The sequence below is a fragment of the Nilaparvata lugens genome, chromosome 13 (genome assembly GCF_014356525.2).
Source record: "Nilaparvata lugens isolate BPH chromosome 13, ASM1435652v1, whole genome shotgun sequence".
Taxonomy (NCBI): Eukaryota; Metazoa; Arthropoda; class Insecta; order Hemiptera; family Delphacidae; genus Nilaparvata; species Nilaparvata lugens.
Window position 1 is genome coordinate 1,436,988 of NC_052516.1, and position 23,647 is coordinate 1,460,634.

A 23,647-nucleotide genomic window follows, 5' to 3' on the forward strand; every position below is an offset into this window, starting at 1 on the left:
TCTATTCAATATCAGCTGATTGTCGGGCAGAGGTTTCAGCACATTTGTTATATTGCGATCGGGCTACTGATCAGTACAGCTCAGAAAGCTTCTATTTGCTTCAATAACGCGTCAGTCGACCGATGGAACGGATGCGCACGAGCTCGATCGATGGTCTTCGTACGCAGTGTAAAACGCATGGTCCTGACCGTGCGCATGCGTGCCGTCAGTCCTGCTCTGTACGGATACATGGAATATCTATGGAAAAGACTGACGGTCGGTCGAGCTCTGTAACCGGCCTTAAATCCAAAAATAAAAAAATAAAGAACATACTAGAATGTTCGCTCTTTCAAAATTTCATTAGTATGTGAATATTTCATTTTTTGTGATAATAATGTACAATATTCTTTCTACGAGGGTTTGGTTTTGAAGCATCTAAATTTGAAAATATTTTATGGCTGAGAATTTTGTGAAGTGAAGAACTACAAGACTTGACGACATATTTTGGAGTTTGTGTAACCTTATCTAAATTTGGGAGTGGAACAGCACAGGGTTACCTTATTTTTCCTCTTACTATCATTTTGATGATATATTTATCATGATAAAGAATAAAGAAGGGGACGCTTTGCTTTAATTGAATCAGTAAAACCGATAGTATTTAATTCCAGTATCAATACTATCTAACTAACCCAACTCGATTCATCGATATAGGTGATCACTGGTTCATTCAAAGTAAAGTCTAGCCAAATTATAATAAACATTGATGTAATTTGTGAGCTATTTACACTGCTTTTTTGAATGGATGATTTATTGATTATGATTGTCAAATGTGATTGAAATTGATAACTATAAACTATTTCAATGCAATTTTATATATTCCCATGGTTTCTTGGGCAGAGAAATATTCTCCAATCATACATGTGATCTCCTGGATCCATTGAAAAAGTTGAAGAAGAAAAATGTCTCGTTTAGTCTACCCGCCGACGTTGGAGCAGCTACAGGTAAAAACATCATCCTTTTACGAAAAATATCTACAGAAAATTGAATTTAATTTGATTTTTATGTCAAAAAAATGTTTAATTTGAATCAAAATACTTCGAAACTGGAATGTCAATAGTAAAGCTTCAAGTAGAACCTCCATAATCAACCTCAACTGAAAAGTACAGCTCTGGACAGAAAACGATGGAAAGCTGCCTATCAATTGAATGATTGCTGCTAAAGGAGAATAATTATATTGTTGCCTTTATTAATATATCGAATGATCAGTCTGTTTATTCTTTTTGGACTATTTCTATTATTTTACAAAGGCGACTCTCTAGAAGTATTTTAAGCCTAGGTGATGATGATGGGATGAATGATAATACAATGAAGGTAGAGTTATGAATGAATAGAAGTTGTATTGTTTGCTCTATCGAATGAATTAATAAATAAATAGTTATTTGACTCAATAAATCAATCAGTGACAATCGAGAAAGGACTTGAACTTCTCAATATTTTGCAAAAATAGGAGTTGGTCGAGATTCCTTACCAACCCACTTGGAAGAAATCCAAACGAAAGACTGAAAACACTTTCAAAAAACTTGAATATGCATCTAAACTGAACCACTTTCCCTGGAGAGCAAGTGGCATTAATATTTGCAAAAACTTTCAAGTCGTGCAGACTTTCAAGTTCGAACGAGATTTCCGCAATTTATTCAGAAATTATGGTCGATTTTACAGTTTGCAAACGATCGGCGACAGTCGATAATAAACTTAGATTACTGTTAATCGAAGAAGATAGAACCTAGATTGGCGTTGAAAGAAGATTTTATTCAACTGGGTAACAACAATTTTGATAAGGCAGAGGATATCAATCTCCTGGAGAATAGAAGATGGAGAAAAAGAGACAGAGAACAGGAGAAGAAGACAAGAGAAGAAAGAAAGAAATATGAGCAAGAGGAAAAGAATGGATTAAGACTAGGAGTAGAGATGAATGAAGAAGAAAGAGGAGGATTATGAGAAGTAGAAGAGAGTTGGAAAAGGAGAAGAAGGAGAACAAGAACAAGAAAAGGAAGGAGAAGAAAGAGGAGGATTATGAGAAGAAGGAGTGGAAAAAGTAAAAGGAGAAGAAGAATATGAAGAAGAAGAACAACAACAACAACAATAACAACAAGCAGAAGAAGAACAAGAAGCTGTTGGAGGAGAAGGAGAAGAATAAGAAATAGAGGATAAATTATGGATGAAGAAAAGGGAAAGAGAGATATGAGGAAAAAAGTGGAGGATTATAAAAATTCGAAGAGGTAGGAAAAGAAGAGGATGATGAAGAAGAAGAAGAAGAGAAGAAGAAGAAGAAGAAGAAGAAGAAGAAGAAGAAGAAGAAGAAGAAGAAGAAGAAGAAGAAGAAGAAGCCGGTGTATGGAGGATGTTTGTTACTATAACAACAGCCTTGATAATAGTTTTTGCCGTCAATGAGCCAGTTTTCAATGCAAAACTACCGTTAATTAGACGATAGAGAGAGAGATCAACTTTCAACTGTCAGTATTCCACATAAATTAACATCAATGCATCCCATTTAACCAATGCTGACAGTCTAAGATATGACTGACTCACTATAGAACTTATGAAGTAGAATCTGAAACATTGTTGAAGTTTTTAATAGTTGTTTTCGAAAACTAGTCAACAACTTTGATAATAATAATTTTCTAATTAAACTACAGTACTTTGTTTCCGTGTTTCAGGACTAAAACATGAGTATCGTCCAATTAAAATCAAATAAAACCGTTCATTCATGAAGAATATTTGAAATTTTATACATCAACTATTAAAAATATTTGAAATATTCCATAACTGGAATATTTATGAAAGTTATTATATCCCTTTGTTTCGATTGCTCAGACTTCAAAAGCGAACATCTTCATAGCGGATATCGACCAATAAGATGCGTTGAAATTGGGAGTGTCCTCCTACTCGCCTGTGATTGGCAACGCTGTTGGTGTCATAATAGCGTTCAAATCGGTATCCACCAATAGAAATTGAGGGATACGTTCCACGAAATGAAGCAATTCAATTCGAAATTTATTGATTTTGCACATCAATAAAAAATTATGACAAAAAATAATTGTTTACATAATTTATTTACCTTATGTATAATTACAAAAATAATTTAATTTGATAAAAAAGATAAAATGACCATAAACTAAAAATTAATAGAAAGTGCAGAATAAAATGCGCACCTCTAGGCATAGCCCGAGTGAGTGTACTACCCAAAATGAATATTTACCCAAAGAATAAAGCTTCCTTAATCTACGGAATTCATCATTTTGAACTAAAAACTCAGCCTTCTTCTCTTTGGTTCCTATCCGTTGCGGATGTTGGCAACCATTGTGACTATGATGACCCTGTTGACTGCCGCCCTGAACAGCTGTTGCTGTGCTCATTTCATACCATGTCCTCAGGTTCCTAAGCCACGATATTCTCCTTCTTCCAGAACCTTTTTACTTTCTACCTTGCCCTGCAATACAAGTTGGAGTAGCTTGTATCTGCTTCGTTCTCATTATATGTCCGAGATATTGGAGCTTCCTCGCTTCTACAGTATTGAGAATTTCTTTTCCCTTCCCATTCTTCTTAAAATTTCTTCATGGGGACATGGTCCACCCATAACACCCTCAGTATACTCGGTAGAGCCACAATTCAAATGCCTCTAGTTTGCGCTCAGTTGCAGCTGTCAATGTCCATGACTCTACACCATATAGATTCTCAATTAACGAGGATGGTTATAGGCCTATTTTCGATTCTTCAATACTTCATTACCTACGTCAAGTTTTCAGTTTGCCTAGAGCCACAATTCAAATGCCTCTAGTTTGCGCCAGTTGCAGCTGTCAATGTCCATGACTCTACACATATAGATTCTCAATTAACCGAGGATGGTTATAGGCCTATTTCGATTCTTCAATACGTCATTACCCACGTCAAGTTTTCAGTTTGCCAAGTTTTAAAATAACATTTGCGGAGTACCGCTTCGAAACAGTTGTTAACTGGTAACTAAATTAATAATTTTGTCAGATTGGCATTAAGTTGAGTTGACTTTGTTAGGTTGGCACCAAGTTGAAGATTGAAATGCATTTATCGCGGAAAAATTGATTGGGCACTGCTACTTCAATCAGAGCTATTCCTGGGAATATTATATTACTAGCCGTCAGGCTCGCTTCGCTCGCCATATCCGTTTAGCCAGACGTTTAGTCTGGACCCCCGACTGGATCGTCCTAACATATGATAGAAATGCTCAAATGAAAAATGCAGGCTAGCGAAGCGAGCCTGCTGATCTCATTATTGGACGATCCAGTTGGGGTCCAGGGGGCGGAGCCCCCTGGCTAGACGGATATGGCGAGCGAAGCGAGCCTGACGGCTAGTATCTTATATAGCATGATTATGAATAACGTTCCTAGAGTTATTAGGAACAGATGGAGATTACTAAGATATTGCAACTATTCAAATGTTAATTAATTAATTATTAATATTAAACGAAAGACCAAATTGAATGCTGTAATTCACCTCGAAGACTTCTGCTACTGCAAATATTGACAACCGGGTAAACAGCTAGATGGAAATTTCCATTTGGAGATTGGGAAAGCTGTTTATTCTGTTGTCAATATTTGCAGTAGCAGAAGTCTTCGGGGTGATTTACAGCATTTAATTCGGCTTTCGTTTTATAATAATAATAATTAAGTTCTCAGGAATTTCAAAGTGTTATACATCTCATAATATTATATACTTTACGATAATAAAATGAATTATCAAATTCAAAGCAGTCTGCACGTACCTTAAAATAAGTTTCCAAACTGTTTGATTTTTCACATGATCATTGATTGATTTAATGTTTGTCTATTCGGATTCTATTTTAATGTCCATTTGAATGTCAATCATTGGTAATGTATTATTTTGTTTACTTGATTCCAGTACTGGCACAATCGGTGACCTTGGGCATGATTGCTGGCTGGCCAACAGTCAGTGTACCTCTATTACTTGCCGGTCATGGCCCTGTTTCTACCACACCTGATCAGGTTAGTGGTTCTGAGTACTCCAAAGTGTACTTGAAGAACATAAGTGAGTGCAGACATGTGCTCAAGAGAACACCTTTTAGAATAATTCGAAGACTTTAACTATTCCATCAATAAGGAGAACACATATATTTTGAGAGAATACAATATTTTCAAACGAGTCACAACATACAGTCGCGGTCTCACAAGATGATCACTGGACCGACTCACCCCTTACTCATAGAGAAAAGACAGCACAAGAAGATATGCCATGGTATAGGGCGTTATGTTCAAATTTCCACTGTTAACTCAAGCTGATAGTCCTAATACTTCTTCTTCGTGAAGCTATGTGACTCTGGTAGTCTCTCATACTGTGCCGTTCTTAGACTCTCACCCAACAAAACAGTAATAATAGACAGTAGTCGACAGTATCAACTTGAGTTGACATGAAATTCTCAACACTCTTCTATACAGCCACATCTCGAAAGCCTCGAGTCTTTTTTCAGTTGACTTGGTCAATGTCCATGACTCCATCCTATAGAAGAGTATTGAGGAAATGTAGCAGTGGAGGAGTTTGATTTTGATGTGCATATTAAGGTTGTGACTCTTGAACAGTTTTGCCATCTGATTGAATGCAGTCCTCGCTTTTTCTATTCTGCATTTTACCTCTTGAGAATGATCCCATTTCTCATTGATCAAGGTTCCCAGATACGTGAACTGTTGCACCCTCTCTATCGGCTTGGTGTTAAGCATCAAGTCACATCCTCCCACTGCTCCCTTACTTATCATCATGAACTTTGTTTTTGTTTACATTGATTTCCAAGCCATATTGTTCACTGACGCCTCCTATCTTGTTCACAAGCTCCTGCAGGCTGTTCATGCTGTCAGGGAAAATTACAGTATCATCTGCTTATTGGATTTTGTTCAACATTAACAATACTCCCATTTCAGTATTCTCAAGGGCCACCCTGAAGATTTCCTCTGAATAGAGATAAAATAAACAATACAATCTAAATAAAATACAATCTTAACAATAAATTTGATACCAATTACCTGACAGTTAAATCTACATGATTTGTATTATGCTTATTTATCTATCACTATACATTTGCCTTTGATAACAACCTGATATTGATCAATCTGTATCTCAAATATGATATTCTAGATACTTTTTCAACTCTACAATTCACAATATTCATTAATGAGTTGAATCTACATTTGTTTCATGCTTGTTAGCCCCCTCAGAGTGGAAGATGTCCCTAGTATTCTTGGTCGTTGTAGACCGTAATCAGATCAGAACATTGTATGACAGGTTTGACTCAGGCTTTATTGTGTTTTAGGTCTCTCACTATAATATTGGGCCATATGAATGAAGTTGAGCATTTGCTTTTACTTTTAAAATATGGAGCATTTGCTTCATTTTCCATGAATAAACGTGAGCAAAACCTTTTGCTCATGCTCATCAAAAAAAATAGTTTGAGCATTTTCTCAAGAGTAAAAGCTTATACTCAAAACTGTATGAATAAACTAGAGCATTTGCTAAACTTTTGAAGCAAGTGCTTCAAAAAAGGTGAGTCTAGTCTAGAGCAGCTTATCACCTTTTGCTCATAGTAAAATGGCTCAACTAATTCGTATGAGGAAGAGGAAACTATACCAGATACGATCACAACCAATAGTTGAGAACTATAAAACTCTTTCTAGATTCAACCATGATATATATCACTACCTGATATCAAGATAGCCATCACAAAATAGGAAATAGGCATTCAAGAAGATGAGAGTGTAGACGATTATAAGAAGGCTGGCTATTGATATTATAAGAATATGCTGAAGATTATTATAGAGATGACATTTTTTCACGCTATTATTTCAAAATTCTAAACTCAACTAGCCTAAAACTCTATTCATAAATAGAAAACAGAGCAGACGACGCAAACACAAGCGGTGCCCCCTACTTGCATATTTTAGCGCTTCCGTGAGCTGTAAAAACAAAGTAAGGCTACGAAAGCGAATCAGCTGATGAAAAATCTTTAAAATACGTTAGCATTTGCTCCAGAATTCAGGAGCATAAGGTAAAGCTTATTCATATAAAAATGAGCAAATGCTTTTGCTTCTACCTTTTGCTCATGAGCGAAACCTTATGCTCCATGCTCTTGCTCATGAGCATTTGCTCTGGTTTTATTCATATGGGCCTTTATCTGTATATCAACAGTTAGTTTACGCAAAAAGTTTCAATTCCATTCTTTAAAGGTTTTCTGGCTAACAACAATATTCACTTCTTCCGTTAAAAAAAGTGAAATTCCGATGTTGGCAGGTTTCCTGGCTGACAACCCTTCACTTCCTGGGCAACCTCCTAAGCCCAGTACCAGCCGGCTACCTGATGGACCACTGGGGTCGACGTACCACTCTGACGGTGGCCTCCATCCTGCCAGTGGTGGCGTGGCCTGTGGTGGCCCTGTGTGACACCACCACTCAGCTGGTGGTGGCCTGGTTTGTGGTGGGCATGTGGTCTGGTGTCGTCTACACTGTGGTGCCTGTCTATCTGGGGGAGATTGCCAAGCCGCAACAGAGAGGGTTGTTGGGGACTCTCTTCTCAGCTGCTAGGTAATGTAGTGTTACTTCTTATTCTTCTTCTTCTTCTCCTTCTTCTTCACCATCTCCTCATCTTCATTTTATCATCTATTTCTTAAGTTTGGTTCGATTTTAATTTTATATTGTCAATTTTGTGTGAATGTTACCATAGGAGACAGCCTTGTAACAATTGTCAATAAATATCTTATCTTATCTTTCTTTCCTATTCCCCCACCTCCACTTACATCATCACCTTCTTCTTCTTACTTCTACTCATAATTCATCAACATCTTACTCTTCATCCTTCTCTTCCTCCTTCACCAGCTCCTCTTTCTCTTGCTCCTCATTTTATACCTCTCCCTCCTCTTTCTCACAACCTTCTCCTACCTCCTTTCTACCCTTCCAGCTCTTCCTCTTCCTCATCTTCCTCATCTTCCTCTTACCCCTCCTCCACATTCATCATCACCTTCTTCTTCTTCCTTCTACTCATAATTCATCAACATCTTACTCTCCTTATCCTTCTCCTCCTTCACCTACTCCTCCACATTTTTTTGTCATAGTCATTCAATCTCAGCTGTTTTTCATGCATGAAATCAAGCCGGTAAACAGCTGTTTGCAGAACAAATAAACATATGATTCTCATTACAGCATACTCTACCGTAATGAAACCATATGTTTTCTAGTATGTTCCCTAGTTCCAAAATAGGAGCAGCAAAACTGCTACAAAAAAAACACCTTCAGCGCTCCAGGTCGAAGTTTTGTCAACAAAATTACTGACTCGGAATTTGTAAAGTAGGTTATGTTCATAGAATGCATGTAGTAACTTCAGCACAAGCAGGTAATGTTTTTTATTTCTCAATTATTCTTCTTTGGATTATTATGACAAAAAATAGTGTACTTTACTTGGACGTGAATGTCATTTGCAGTGCTCAAATGGAATTCTAGTCTCGGCTAACGCCTCGACTAGAAACATCATTCTCGCCTGCGAAAGGCCCCTTCCCGTCCATGTGACGTATGATACTATTAATACACTTCCTCCTCTCAGCTCTCACAATTTTCCCTCTTCTTTCTCCTCCATCTCATCCATCATCATCATCATCATCTTCTTCTTCCTTCTCAACCTTATTCATCATCACCTTCTTATACTCCTCCTCCTCCTGTCTTCTTCTTCTTCTACATCGTCCTCTGCTTCTTCTTGCTTTTTTCGAGAACTATCCTGACCATTAACTTCCGCTCCTAGTCTCAAAAACATAAATTTTTAAAATTATATATTTACTCCACAGACGCCTTGGAGCCGCAACCGAGTTTGTCCTGGGGCAAGTTCTCACCTACCGCCAGCTGGCCCTTATTTCGGCCCTTCCCGCCATTCTATCGGCCCTACTGCTGTTGAGGGCCCCCGAATCGCCCTACTACCTGCTCAGACGACGAAGGGACAGGCAGGCTGCAGGTGAAGCCCTTAAACAGCTGAGACCGATGCATGAGTCGCATGACCTTGAACGGGAGCTGGATGACATTGAGAGGTTCGTCAACGAGCGTACTAAGGGAGGTGAGTTAACATTTTGTTATCACTAGCAATAATCTGCTTATCATCTGATGGAGCGTACAGACTTATGCGCCACGAACTCGCGCATTTCACTGTTCATCAGCTGATGCTATTCTCATTACGGTATATCTGTGTACAGAAACAGTAGGATACATATATATAGTGAGCTCCACGTTATAATGACAGTGAAGAAAGATAGGAAAAAAGTTCCTCTTTCTTGTCTTCTATAGATGGTAGCTGATACAGGTTTATTAATGTAATATTAACGGTTCATTCCCATTTAAAATCAATGATATTTCATCAAGCAAGGAATTATATTTTTGAAAAATTAAGATGAAATATTTTGTTAATTAATTGTTAATTCTACATTGTTAAAAGACGAACTAGCAACAGAGCAAAGCGAGAAAGAGATAGCGCTATCCACTTTTTTGAATGATAGACAAGGATAGCAATACCATTGCTAATCAAACACTGCCATTATAACGTGGACCTCTCTATAGTAAGCATAACATCAGCTGATGGAAAGAGAAATGTGCGTGTTCATGGCGCATAAGTCTGTACGAACTTTCAGATCTCTTCACTTTTCGCTATGTGACTCCTTCGGAAAACGTAGCCATCCTATCTCCCAACATTGAAAGCCACCCTACGCTCATGTGAACAGAACAAATAGCTTAGGTTTCAAATTAGGAGATAGGACGTATTTCAGCTTAGCGTAGCTATAGTCCGTACAAAATTACTTTTGACTGGAGGAATATGGCGCAGAGAAATGGAAAGAGATCAGCCAATTACAGTGATGAATAGAAGCGCAGTTGCCAATTTGTCGATTAGACTCAGTCGACTGAGTGCTTTCAGACAGGAAACTTTGCATGTGTAGCAGCATGAACACTAGAAACTGGAGAACGCTGACCGGTTCAGCGGCTCATCAGTGGATGAGTGATACAGTGATGAGTGGAGTCATGAATAGAAGCGCAGTTGCCAATTTGTCGATTAGACTCAGTCGACTGAGTGCTTTCAGACAGGAAACTTTGCATGTATAGCATGAACACTAGAAACCAGAGAAAGCTGACCGGTTCAGAACGGGACCATCGCGCCTCTGTATCTCTATCTTTCTCTGCTGCGCATATGTTCCTCCTAGTCAAAAACTCTAGAGACTCGTTTCTCAAGAATCGAAAAAAAAACATTTTTTAAAAATTATAACACTTCTAATTTTCTTTGAAATCCTTTTACTTCCCTATTTGTACTCTGATACATTCTCAATTGGAATTTTCATTTTTTCCAGGTTATAGGTCCCTGATAGCGACCGGAACCGGGAGACGAGCCCTTTTCGTGATGGAAGCTCTAGCAATACTCCAGCGCCTCTCCGATACGGGAGCTGTCATGGGATATATAGCGGCTTCCCTACCTCCTCGTCCCTTGCCTTTCTTAGAGAAACAACATGCTGTGATGGGGTTGGAAGCTGCTAAGTTGTTCACAGGACTTATATCTACTTTGGTCATCGACCTCTTTACGAGGTAAATTATAATTGTTATATTTCCATCTGTAGGTAAGTTATAATTTTAATACCAGTTGATCGCTGTGTAGAATACCTTTTCATTCTCTTTCCTTTCAATATCTGTTAACCCAATAATTATGTTCATTGTTTCAACTCTCAAAAATACTCAAGGGAGTATAAACACCTACAATAGATCCACATATTTCTCTTCCTCGTCCTAAAAGTGTACTACATCTTTCTCCATCTTTCTATTGTTCAGTACTATTATTATACAGTCTTCCATTTTAATATAGTAGTTCTGCGAACAGTAGACCTCGCGCAGTTAAAAACTACAGCCTCCATCAGAGTGAATTATGTCCTGTCCTGACGTGTCGGCGAGATATCGGTGTGTGAACAGCTAATGGTTGTTTCAAATGTTGTATCGACAATAATTTTAAAAATTATAATTATTATCATTTGAATGCTAATAATTTGATGTAAACAACTATGTTATTACAGTATCATCAAAAGCTTACCGAGTTGAAAGCAAAGAAAAGTCGGGAGAAAATACTTCAAGTTATCAATTGCATGCCTCACTGCATGCAATTAATAGTCCACACAACAGCTGTTTTCAACAAGTTAAATTGAGATATTGAATTGCATGCGCTATTGCATGCAATTTATAATCCACTCGACAGCTGATTTGTGATGAATATTTCTTTAGTCTGATCTTCACTCTAATATTGGCGTATGAAGGAGGCTCTTTTACCTGCCAAATTTCATGAAAATCTATTACCGCGTTTCGCCGTAAATGCGGAACATATAAACATAAAGAGAAATACAAAAACCGTCGAGTTGAATCTTAGACTTCACTTCGCTCGGTCCATTATTCAGTTATCAAAATTCATTCAAATTATACAATAAGATGTCTTAGAGTATCAATTATTGATCTCCATTCCAATACACAGTCATTAACTTGGTAGTATTGATATTCCATTTTGTCTTCTTTCCATAAATCTCCACCATTTCTTCTCCAACAATTTTCAATTTCATTTTCAAGTAAATTGCATCCATCTATTCAGTAAACTTCATTTCAATACACAGTGATTCCAATTTTCAATTTTATATTCGTAAAATTATTGTTTCATTATTTTCAGTGAACTCCATTCCAATACACATTAATTATCATTACAGTATTGATTTTCAATTTTTATACTACTTTTTTCACTGATTCTTTACTATCTCATTTTCAGAAAATCTCTGATGCTGACTGCTTCTCTGGCTTGCACGGCAGCCATGTTCTGGTCAGGTACCTGGTACCTCCTCGTACCTACAGGAACCTACAACCTGCACTCCACTAACTACGATCTCCGCACAGGTAGGATATAATAATACCATAGATCAAAGATAGCATAAGAAGATATCCCATGATTTGTAGAATTCATTCAAAGTTTGGAAGTTTTGTATCAAATTATGGTGTTGTGTATCAAGTTGAGATGATACTGTATCATATTGTGTTAATACAGTATCATTTATGGTGATACCGTAGAGAAGAGATAGCATAAGAAGATGTCACATGGGGTTTGTAGAATCCATTTGGAGTTTTGAATTTTGGTACCAAATTATGGTGTTGTGTATGAAGTTGAGAGATGATAATGTATCATATTGTGTTGATACTGTATCATTTATGGTGATACCGTAGAGAAGAGATAGCATAAGAAGATGTCCCATGGGGTTTGTAGAATTCATTCAGAGTTTGGAGGTTTTGTATCAAATTATGGTGTCGCGTATCAAGTTGAGATGATACTGTATCATATTGTGTTGATACTGTATCATATGTAGTGATACCGTAGAGAAGAGATAGCATAAGAAGATATCCCATGGGGTTTGTAGAATCCATTCAGAGTTTGGAAGTTTGGAATTAAATAAATTATGGTGTTGTTTATGTACTTGAGATGATACTGTATCTTATTGTGTTGATACTGTATAATGTGTGGTGATAGACTGATAGTGTATCATATTGTGTTGATACTGTATCATTTATGGTGATACCGTGGAGAAGAGATAGCATAAGAAGATATCCCATGGTACAGGGCGTTTATATTCTAAATTTCACTGTTAACTCAAGTCGATAGTTCTGGTAGTTATTTTTTTGAAGTTATGTGGGGCTGGTAGTCTCTCGTACTGTGACGTTCTTACACTCTCATCCGGCCAACACTGAAATAATAGACAGTAGTCGACAGTAATCAGCTTGAGTTAACAAAAAATCGACTTGGAATTTGGAACATAAACGACCTATACCATTGGATATCTTCTCATGCTATCTTTTCTTTATGGTAAGTAACTACCTATAAGTACCAAGGTCTATAAATGCAGGTCATGACACAGTCCCGTGATGCATTGCAAAATCGCCATTTTATGGGTTTCTTGTTCACCAATTTTCAAATTTATCAGCTGCTATCATTATAGATTGGAGAACATGATGTGTTATTTTGTTATATTGTTCAAGGGATATTGCTTGGCTTTTAATTTTAAAATAAATTGTCCCGACAGAATAATAATATTTCGATTCCAACTAGGAACTGAATTGTTGATTTTCAGATTTAATTGATCGGGAACTTAAAAGTTTTTTGAAGTTGGCCTTGCATATTTCTGTCTTGTCCCACATAATCCTTGAGTTACAAGAATCAGAACAGTTTTTAATAATAGATAAATGAATAATTGAAGCATTTATTATTGAAACTCCATTATTAAAAAATTGAAAACCTGAATTCACATATTATTATCTGAACTAGAATATTGTTTTCAAAATGCATAATTTTGTTACCAGCAAATAGAATTGAATTGGATTTTCAAATGTACTGCCATAAAGACCTCATAAAATGGCCGCTTCATAAGGAACACGAGTGTCATGACCTGTATTTATAGACCTTGATAAGTACTACTCTTGTATTCTATACTATTTCCATTAGATATCCTCTCATGCTATCTTTTCTCAATGGTACTAATTATAAGTACTGCCCTTGTATTCTATACTATTTTCAGTGCAATAAAAACAATGTCCTATTGTAGGTACAGCGTGGATGCCCTATGGATGTCTGGCCCTCCACCAAGCCGGCTACAGTCTGGGACTGAGTCCAGTGTTCTGGAGCTTGCGGTCTGAGTTGTTTCCCATGGCAGTGAAGGCTCAGTCATCGGCCATTACTACCACTACACTGGCACTTGTAGCCTGTGTGGTCAACAGAATGTTTTTCATCATTGCTCAGGTGAGGCTTTAAATTCTCGAACGTTCTGTCACAAGAAATGATCTCGTTTTCTTGAAATCGAGATATATCCACTCAGAGAACTCTAACGCTGCATGGCAATCCTATCGATGCAACTCCATACTAAAAAAACTATATTTTTAAAACAATTCCACAACTGGTGAGTCTGGCTTTTGTAATGATAACGATGAGTGAGAGATTGGAACCTGCCTCACCACATAATATTATCATTAATGAGAGAGTCGAAAAAATGCTCAATGAAAAGTCTATTAGTTTTTTTTCCACTTTTTGTGTAGTTGAGAAGTTGATATTGTGGTAGTTATTTATTTTGAATGGAAAAGACTTAGAAATGGTCAAAAACCACAGATTTATTGATACTTAGAAAGACCGGTTTCGGTTACTACACCACTGTCAATCTCTGATAAACTAAAATTGAATACAAGAGCAGCAGAATTTATACTAGTAGGTGAGTACTGCTATTGGTCAAGGGCATGAACGGACTGCTATGTACTGCTATGTCACACCGTTGAGTGGGAGGAGACTGTCTAGCTGGGCCAATGACAGGCGTTCATGCCCTTGACCAATAGCAGTACTCGCCTACTAGTATAGATTCTGCTGCTCTGGTATTTAGTTTTAGTTGATCAGAGATTGACAATGGTGTAATAACCGAAACCGGTCTTTCTAAAATATCAATAAATCTGTGGTTTTTGACAATTTCTTAGTCTTTTTCATTCAAGAAGTCTATTAGACTGACTAGTTGGCCTAAAATTATTGATCAAATTTCTTTAATTCTACAACAATGCCTCCTAATCATCATCAAAAAATCAATAATTATTTGAAAATTCAATTCAATTTTATTAAGCCAAGAGACTTTACAACTGTCCATGTCAACAGGTATTGAAAAATACAGAAAATAAATGAATAGTATAACACAACTCTGAGAAATACACCGTATGTAACAGCCTATTCGGTTCCTGTTTCAATATCTACAACTGTCAATGGGTATTTGTCTTTGTCGCATCATTCAATATTGATTAATTTTACCACAAACAAAATATAACATAAGATTCTACTCATATGGAATATTTTCTCTATAGCTGCCTACAGACTTGAGCGTCAGGAACACGTGAATTTCACCTTTCATTAGCTGATAATATCTGTATTTGTACAGAAACAGTAAGCCCCGCACACACACACATCGATTTTTGTTCGTACGATTTTTTGCCGTCCTGATAAATTATATTAGATTGAAAAGATAATTTCGACAGATGATGTCTGTCAAGTTCCATTTAATCTGATAGAATTCAAAAGGACGGCATAATATCGTATGAACAAAAATCGATGTTTGTGTGTAAAGTTTGAGGTACAGATACTTATTCATTTACATTAACCAATTTACAAATCAAATACATGATTGGAAAAAGACCAACAGGCCTAGCCTGTTTAAAACATAGCTGTATTGAACTGAGAGTTTTTTGATACTAATAGACTTGTGATAAGAGTTGATAGTTACTAGAACTCTCAATCTTTCCAAATAGATTATCAAAAACTTCAAAGGGAAGAGGTAAAAATCCATACTTTGTACTAGTAGTTCTGTGAACAGTAGACCTCACGCAGTGTTCTCATCCACAAGTACCTGATTGGAAACTATATAGACCTTATGGAAATACAGCAATAGACTGGCTTCTCCACACATCTGTATAATCACTTGTCAGCTTATTTATGATGAATAATTCTATAGTCTGATTTTTATGGTAATATTGGCGTATGAAGGAGGCTCCTTTTTTCTTTCATATTATCCTTGAAATGCAAAATTCCCAAAAACCTTGTATAAACGTCGACGCGCAATTCAAAACATACCTGTCAAATTTCATGAAAATCTATTACCGCGTTTTGCCGTAAATGCGCAACATAAAAACATTTAAACAAGAGAAATGCCAAACTGTCGACTTGAATCTTAGACCTCACTTCGCTCGGTCAATAATAAGCCTAGCCTAGCATCAGCTGATGAAAAGTGGAATGCGCATGTTCGTGGTGCTCAAATCCGTACGCACATTATGATTTTACACTCCAAAACGAAACAGAAAAGCTTCTGAATCGAATAATACTTTAGTAAGAATACCCTAAATGATTCAGTAACATCAAAGAAGTCCAAAACTTGAAGAAATGAATAATGTTTGAGATAAAAACCCATAATACACTATTGGGTGACAACGAAGCCACTTCAAGTAGAGTGCAGGCAGCCGAGATTAGATTTCTCCAAAGAACCAAGGGATGTGACAGAAGAGTTCATTTCAGGAAAGAATTGAATATCTGCAGCATGAATGAAAGAGTTACAGAGAATCGGCATCAATGGAGGGAGCATGTTTAAAGAATGTCTGCTAAGAGAATACGATTAAAAGTATATCCTATACTATTGAACGAGTATCTTCTGTTTATATGTTTAGATGTTTGGATGTTTAGATGTTTGGATGTTTGGATTTTTGGATGTTTATATGTTTGTATTTCACCGGATCTCGAAAACGGCTCTAACGATTCTCACTAAATTCAGAACATAGTAGGCTTATAATATAAAGATTCGATTGCACTAGGTCTGATCCCTGTGAAAACACTCTGAAGGACATTGAAAGGATAATTATTATTCAACCTTGGGAAAACAGCTGATAATAATTATTTCGTCGTCTGTTGGTGATGGAAGTGAGTGAGCGAGTTCATGTGTGTGGAACTGTGTCAAAATTATGACTCAGCTGTTGAACTTTTGTAATCATTTAATCAGGTACTCAGTGCCGGTTGCAAAGAGGCCGGGTTATTTTTAATCCTGATTAATTCCAGTAGATCCATTTTTTTGAAATGGTCTTCTCTGATTAGTTCACGTGAAATTAATTAGGATTGAAATTTAACCGGTTTTTGTGCAACTGGGCCTTTGTGAGGGAAATTTTTGAATTCCTCTGGGAATTAATCTCAATTTACTGTGATTAGATAGAACATTTTATGTTTGAATGTTATGAATTTTATTATAATTTCTTCTTCAGTAATAATTTTTTATGCTTTCGTACTCCAGAGCGAAGCTCTGTCCCCGATATTTAAATAAAATTATCAACCAGTAGGCAAAAGAGATTTCGGCAGACCATGCAAACGGTGGCAATAATAGGAATTTTCTATGTTCATTTGAATAATTTGCAAGAATTCCTTGTTTGTAAGAAGAATAAGAAGACACTATTTATAACTACAGTAACTTTCATTACATGATAACAGATTCATTTTTATTGCACCACAAAGTACTATCCTTGCACTATCTAAAGTACTTGCTCTATCTATTAATAAAGCTTCATATTTTTGTCATGATGCATGTTGTTTTCTGTTCCAGGAGTTCGGAATCTACCTAAACTACTACATCTTCTGTATCAGCTGTCTGCTAAACGCACTAGTGACTGTGTTCTTCGTGGTGGAGACGGGTGGAAAAACGCTGAGTCAGATTCAGGATGACCTTGACGAGGCACCTTCCAAGGACAATGACGCATCAGCTGATACGAGGACACAGATACCAGCTGTTTGATCCAGGAATGACCATGAATTGTATAAGTCAAGGGCAAGGAAAGATCAGCTGATATGAGCACTCAAATACCAGAAGTTTGATTCAAAGATGACCTTGGAATAGTATAAGTCAGGGGGTACTGTTTGAACCAGGAATGACCTTGAAACTGTATCCATGAAGACAAGAAATATCGTTGATTGAGGACTCAGAGTTTGATTATGCAAAGCTGATTCGCAGGGTTCTTCAAAATCTCAGGGTGTAATCTATAGGTACAGTAATGTACTGTACATTCTTGGTACTACACTCATCTTTATTCACACTGTGAATATGAAGTTGAGTATTCTTGTACTATACAAGCCAACTGTGATATATGCAATATTATATAGTGTATTTTAATATGATGTATTTTGTGTATATATCGTGCCATGTATTTATGAATAAAGTACAAATATGTCTAATTATTGTCTCATCATTTTATTGAGTATCACCATAATTACCAACATCGATTCTCTATGCTTATTCTTTGGCAATGGCCAAATTCTCATTCTGGAGCTTTTACAAAACAAATTTCTGAAATATATGTATTACTGTAGATATATAAGAAGTTTACTCTCCATTTGATTTCCCAACTGATACGCAGAGGTGTATATTTGGAATTGAAACATTAAAATCAAGGAGGGATGTCAGATCCCTTATTTTCCTTTACAATTTACTTAGCAATGAAATAGATTCTGCTTATTTACTTTCTAAGCTTAATATCTACATTCCATCCATGGCTCGTCGTTCTTCATTTTCTTTTCTTGTAACACGCTCCAGAACAGAAAGTCATTATAATTCTCCAATTAATAGAATCCAGAGGCTTTTCAATATCTCTTTTCTGGGCGCCTAGACGTCTTTGGGTTCTCTCGTGCTGGCAGATTCCCAACACTCTGAAGGGCTCAATTTACGATAGATATCTGTGGCCAGGTTTCCGTATGACATTTTTCTTTCTTTTTTGTGACTTTTTATTCTTCTCAGTGCCCATATGATTCTTTGTTCTTTCTGTATTGCTTGGTTTTTACCTATGTAAGATATTTTAAGTGCATATTTTCTCTTGGAAAATAGCTTCAGCAATAAATATAAGATAGGATTTTTTTTAATAAAAAAACATATTTCTATTTTAAGGCGCTTTTTTGTTATATAATTTATTTTCCTCTTATTTTATTTTACTCTTGTTTTATTCTCAGTTTGTTGTTTATTGTAAATCTAATGATTCAAGGAGACATATAAGGGTTTAACCTGTTGTCTCCATGTATGTATTTATGCAAATAAATAAATATTCTAGTTACATTTTCATCATCAGTGTAAGTATGAATATGTGATAGAATACTATCATTTTGTTTATAGAATACTGTCGTTATGTTTGAAATTATTCTAGCAAGTCTAAACAGCGAATGCACAGAAAGAGTGTAAGAGACTCAAAGGATCTTTTGTATTTCCAGTGATGAATTACCAGCAGGTGAGAGAGACGTCTGACGTAGATAAAGATAAATTTTAATTATTAAATGTTTTATAAATTCCAACTTTCAAATGCTATTTTAAAGACCGAAACAGGCAACCATGTCTATATCGTGGAAGTCAGTAGAAGCAGATGACTAATAGATTATACCTAAGAAGTTATCATGGGAGAACAATGGAAAGAAATTTAGAAGGTAGAGACACTAACCAATGTGAATATTATCATAGAGAAACAATAGCATAAGTAGATATCCCATGGTATAGGACGTTTATGTCGCAATTTTTACTGTTATCCCAAGCTGATAGTCCACGTAGTTCTTTCCTGTGAAGTTTTATGACGCTGGTAGTCTCTTATATTGTGCCGTTCATACACTCTTACCCGGTCAAAACAGTAAAAATCGACAGTAATCGGCTTGAGATAACAGTAAACGTTGCGACATAAACGCCCTATAACATGGAATATCTAGTTACGCTATTGTTTCTCTATGATATTATTATATTGTTATTGAAATTTTACTTGTAATTTATTGATTTTTTCCATAATAGAAGATGAACTAACTATGTAATATAGGTTGTAGACTCATGCACATTAAATTGAACGAAAGAGTTGATAATAATAATATTGTAGACAAATGTTTCCCTCGTAATCTTATCTAAGCCGGCAGTTAACAAAGAATCAAATAATTGTTCAACAGTTTCTGTCATTATCTGAATAGAATATTCTTCTACTTAGGGGACGTTTTCACAGTCAAAGCTTAAACTCTATTCAATCAGCTGGTGGCTTAAACTCAAAATGAAACACATTATAACAACCGAGATTTGATACAAATTTAATCCAGATTAGAATGAAATTTAGTTTAAACTGTCACTATGCAAACGGCCCTTAAACGTAAAAGTGTAGGAGACATTGATGGAATTACAAGGAACGCAATTTAGGAAGAGGTAGAAGGAGAGAAAGAGATGAGGAAAGGGATGAAGAGAGAAGGTGGAGGAAGGAAGGAAAAAGAAACAGGGGGAAACAGGGTGGAGGAGAGAAAAGGAAGACAAGAAAGAGAAAAAATTAAGGTGGAGGAGAAAGGGGAGCAGTGGAAGGAGAAAAGGAGAGAAATAGAAGGAGAAAAGAATAGAAAGAGAGAAGGTGAAGGAAGGAAGGAAAAGGAAACAGGGTCGAGGAGAGAAGAGGAAGCTAAGAAAGAGAAAAAATGATGGCGGAGAAGAAAGGGGAATAGTAGAAGGAGAAAAGAAGAGAAATATAAGGAGAAAAGAAGTGAAGGAGAAGGAAATATTAAGTGGTTGAGGAGCTTGAGGGGTGGAGGATGAAGGGTTTAGAGTAATAAGGTGTCAAAGAGAAAACAGGACGAAACGAAAGAAGAAATATATTATTTGTTGATTTAGATTATGTGTGAATTGGAATTTGAGTTCTGTATGTAGAAAAAAAAGTAAATTCGTATGGCTTTTGTTGGTGGGGAGTCCCTTGCGGGAAGGTCCCACCGACTGAATATATAATATTTAAGTTCTGTATGTATTTTTTATTCACCAATTGCTTAGATACTGTATCATGAAATGTATTTATCTATGGTATTGTTATCTATTTGGCGAAAAAATTTGAAGAGAGGAGAAGAGAGGAAAAAAGGAGAAGAAGAAGAATAAGAAGAAGGAGTAGAAGTAGAAGTGGAAATATAAGTAAAAGTAGAAGAAGAAGAAGAAGAAGAAGAAGAAGAAGAAGAAGAAGTTGATGATGATGAAGAAGAATTGATTGATTGATTGAGTTCTTTATTCATGTAAATTACAATATATACTGGCTTATACACTTATATACAATAGCTTACAATACAGCAAAATTATAGATGAATTTACATAATATAGACTAAGAAAATAATTATTGAACTGTATATGATATGAAGAAGTAATTTGTAATATAATAACTATGGATAATTATATTGTTATGCATCTACATATTAAATTGGCGGAGCTTTGGACATATATCAATGTCCATTCTTCGGAAATAATATTAAAAATATCCTCCCCACTAACTCTCTACCAAAAAGAAGAAGAAGAAGAAGAAGAAGAAGAAGAAGAAGAAGAAGAAAAAAAAAAGAAGAATTAGAAGAAGAAGGAGTAGAAGAAGAAGAAGGCGTAGTAGAAGAAGAAGAAGAAGAAGAAGAAGAAGAAGAAGAAAAAGAAAAGAAGAAGAAGAAGAAGAAGAAGAAGAAGAAGAAGAAGAAGAAGAAGAAGAGAAGAAGAAGAAGATGAAGAAGAAGAAGAAGAAGAAGAAGTAGAAGTAGAAGTGGAAGATGAAGAAGAAGGAGAAGAAGAAGAAGAAGAAGAAGAAAAAAAGAAGAAGAATTAGAAGAAGAAGGAGTAGAAGAAGAGAAGAAGGCGTAGTAGAAGAAGAAGAAGAAGAAGAAGAAGAAGAAGAGAAGAAGAAGAAGAAGAAGAGACGAAGAAGAAGAAGAAGAAGAAGAAGAATTAGAAAAAAAGAAGAGGAAGAAGAAGAAGAAGAGGAAGAAGAAGAAGAGAAGAAAAAGAAGAAGAAGAAGAAGAAGAAGAAGAAGAAGAAGAAGAAGAAAAAAGAAGAAAAGAGAGACGAAAGAGAAGAAGAAGAAGAAGAAGAAGAAGAAGAAGAAGAAGAAGAAGAAGGAGGAGAAAAAGAAAAAGGTAACTGAAAAGAAGATCAAGTTTACAAGTCAAGAGAGAGATAAAATGAAACTGAGAATGAGAAGCGAGAATAATACAAACTACAGAGACAGAGTGAATGGAGAAGAAAAAGCCGAAGAAGAAGAATAGAAAGAAATATTAGTAGGTGGTGGAGAGGGGAAGAAGCTGCAATAGATAATCTATCAGTGGACGGTGAGGTGGGAGGGAGGGAGGGATATTCCATCTCCAACTTGCTATACAGTAATCAGTGGTCAGGGCAAGACAGTAGCTCTGTCTCATTCTAGAATTAACTCCATTCTCCTCTAAAAATTCAAATTCGGTATGTTTCAGGGTTGTTAGCCAATCACAAACCAGTTTCAAATACTCGTAAGTTGATAAATTTTACGTGAAATTCTAGAATTTGTACTTCCGGAAATTTTGTATTCTTTGTTTGAAGTAGAGCTCTTTACACTCTCGGAAAATATTGATATTCTGTGATTTATATGGTTGAAACGTGTCGTAAATCTATAGATTCTACTTGAAAGTTGTGAAAATTCGTGTGAAGAGTTGAAAAACTCAAGTGAAACTTCAAAAAATTGAGTTATTTCTACACAAAGCCAAAACGAACTTGTTAAAAGTTTAGTGTAACTTTCAAAGCTCATGTTTTTTATTAGGAGGTAGGTTAATTGAAGTTACCAATAGACGTTAAAAGAGTTTCTACTATGGAGAATTATTATAGTAAATTGAAGTTTGAGTGTAAATTTAGGAGTGTTTTAACTTCAGGAACTCTATTGGTGGTAGGAAATGATTCAATTTTAGTGTCACAGATAGATCAGTTTTTGTTGAGTCATCTACAGTCTTAGAAAAGGAAAGAACATCTTATCACAGCTTGAGAAATAAGGAGAGGATTATTGGAACCTTTTTTGTGAGTATTAACTAAAATATTATATATAATATATTATAAATTCACCAAATATGTATCTTATACAGCTCAGTATAATTAATTTATAGAATATCATAATATGGAATAGAATAGTGAGATCCACGTTTTGATGGTAGGAGAAAGTAGAAAGGTAGGAGAACAGCGTTGCCGATTCTCTGCCTTGTCACTGCCTTCTATGGAGGATGACTGATACCGGAACATCTGATTGATTGATTGATTGAGTACTTTATTTATGTAGATTACAATATATACTGGCTTATACACTTATATACAATAGCTTACAATACAGCAAAATTATAGATGAATTACATAATATAGACTAAGAAAATAATTATTGAACTGTATATGATATGAAAAAGCAATTTGTAATATAATAACTATAGATAATAATTATATTGTCATGCATCTACATAAATTGGCGGAGCTTTGGACATATCAATGTCCATTCTTCGGAAAGAATATTAAAAATATCCTCCCCACTAACTCTCTACCAAAATATCTCTGATGAGATATTGACTGTTTAAAGTGACCAGTTATAATTTATTCGTCAAGAAATATATTTTTCAATGATTGAAAAATGAATTTTTATGATTGAAATAAAATATTTTGTTAATTAATTATATTTCTACATTGTTGAGAAACGATCTGGCAAACTTGCGAAGCTAGAGGAGTATAGCGTTATCTTCTTTGTCGAATGATAGACAAGGATAGCAACACCAATGTTGATCAAATACTGATATTATAACGTGAATCTCTCTATAGATGAGAAGGCTAGGTCCATTTCTTTTCTCTTGAACGCTAGCTATCCATTTCAAAAATATAATTTTCCTCCCCAATTATCAACCATTCTTTGGTGAAATTTTGTTTGAAGTTAGGGCACTGAAGCAAGTATCTTCCGCTATTGAAACACAGTAAAATTTATCAATACCTTTTTATTTTACCACAACACTGTGTTTTTGACCGAACGAAGTGAGGTCTAAGATTCAAGTCTACGGTTTGACATTTCTCTTAATGTTTATATGTTTATATATTTATATGTTGCGCATTTACGACGAAACGCGGCAATAGATTTTCATGAAATTTGACAGGTATGTTCCTTTTTTAATTGCGCGTCGACGTATATACAAATTTTTTGGTAATTTTGCATTTCAAGGATAATATAAAAGGAAAAAGGAGCCTCCTTCATACGCCAA

At 35.7% G+C, this 23,647-nt stretch overlaps 2 protein-coding genes across 2 annotated transcripts in view; both read left to right on the plus strand.

Annotated features, from left to right (window-relative positions):
• LOC111054754 (protein takeout) overlaps positions 1–23,647 on the plus strand; it is a 101,964-nt gene that overhangs the window by 52,587 nt on the left and 25,730 nt on the right.
• Positions 918–17,835, plus strand: LOC111054748 (solute carrier family 2, facilitated glucose transporter member 8-like; the record flags this gene model as incomplete). Its single annotated transcript, XM_039439541.1, is given in 8 exon segments — positions 918–980; positions 4,915–5,018; positions 7,309–7,598; positions 8,849–9,111; positions 10,388–10,619; positions 11,833–11,957; positions 13,652–13,845; positions 17,210–17,835. Coding segments are annotated over 8 exon segments (1,460 nt in total), but the record flags the coding sequence as incomplete, so codon positions are not given.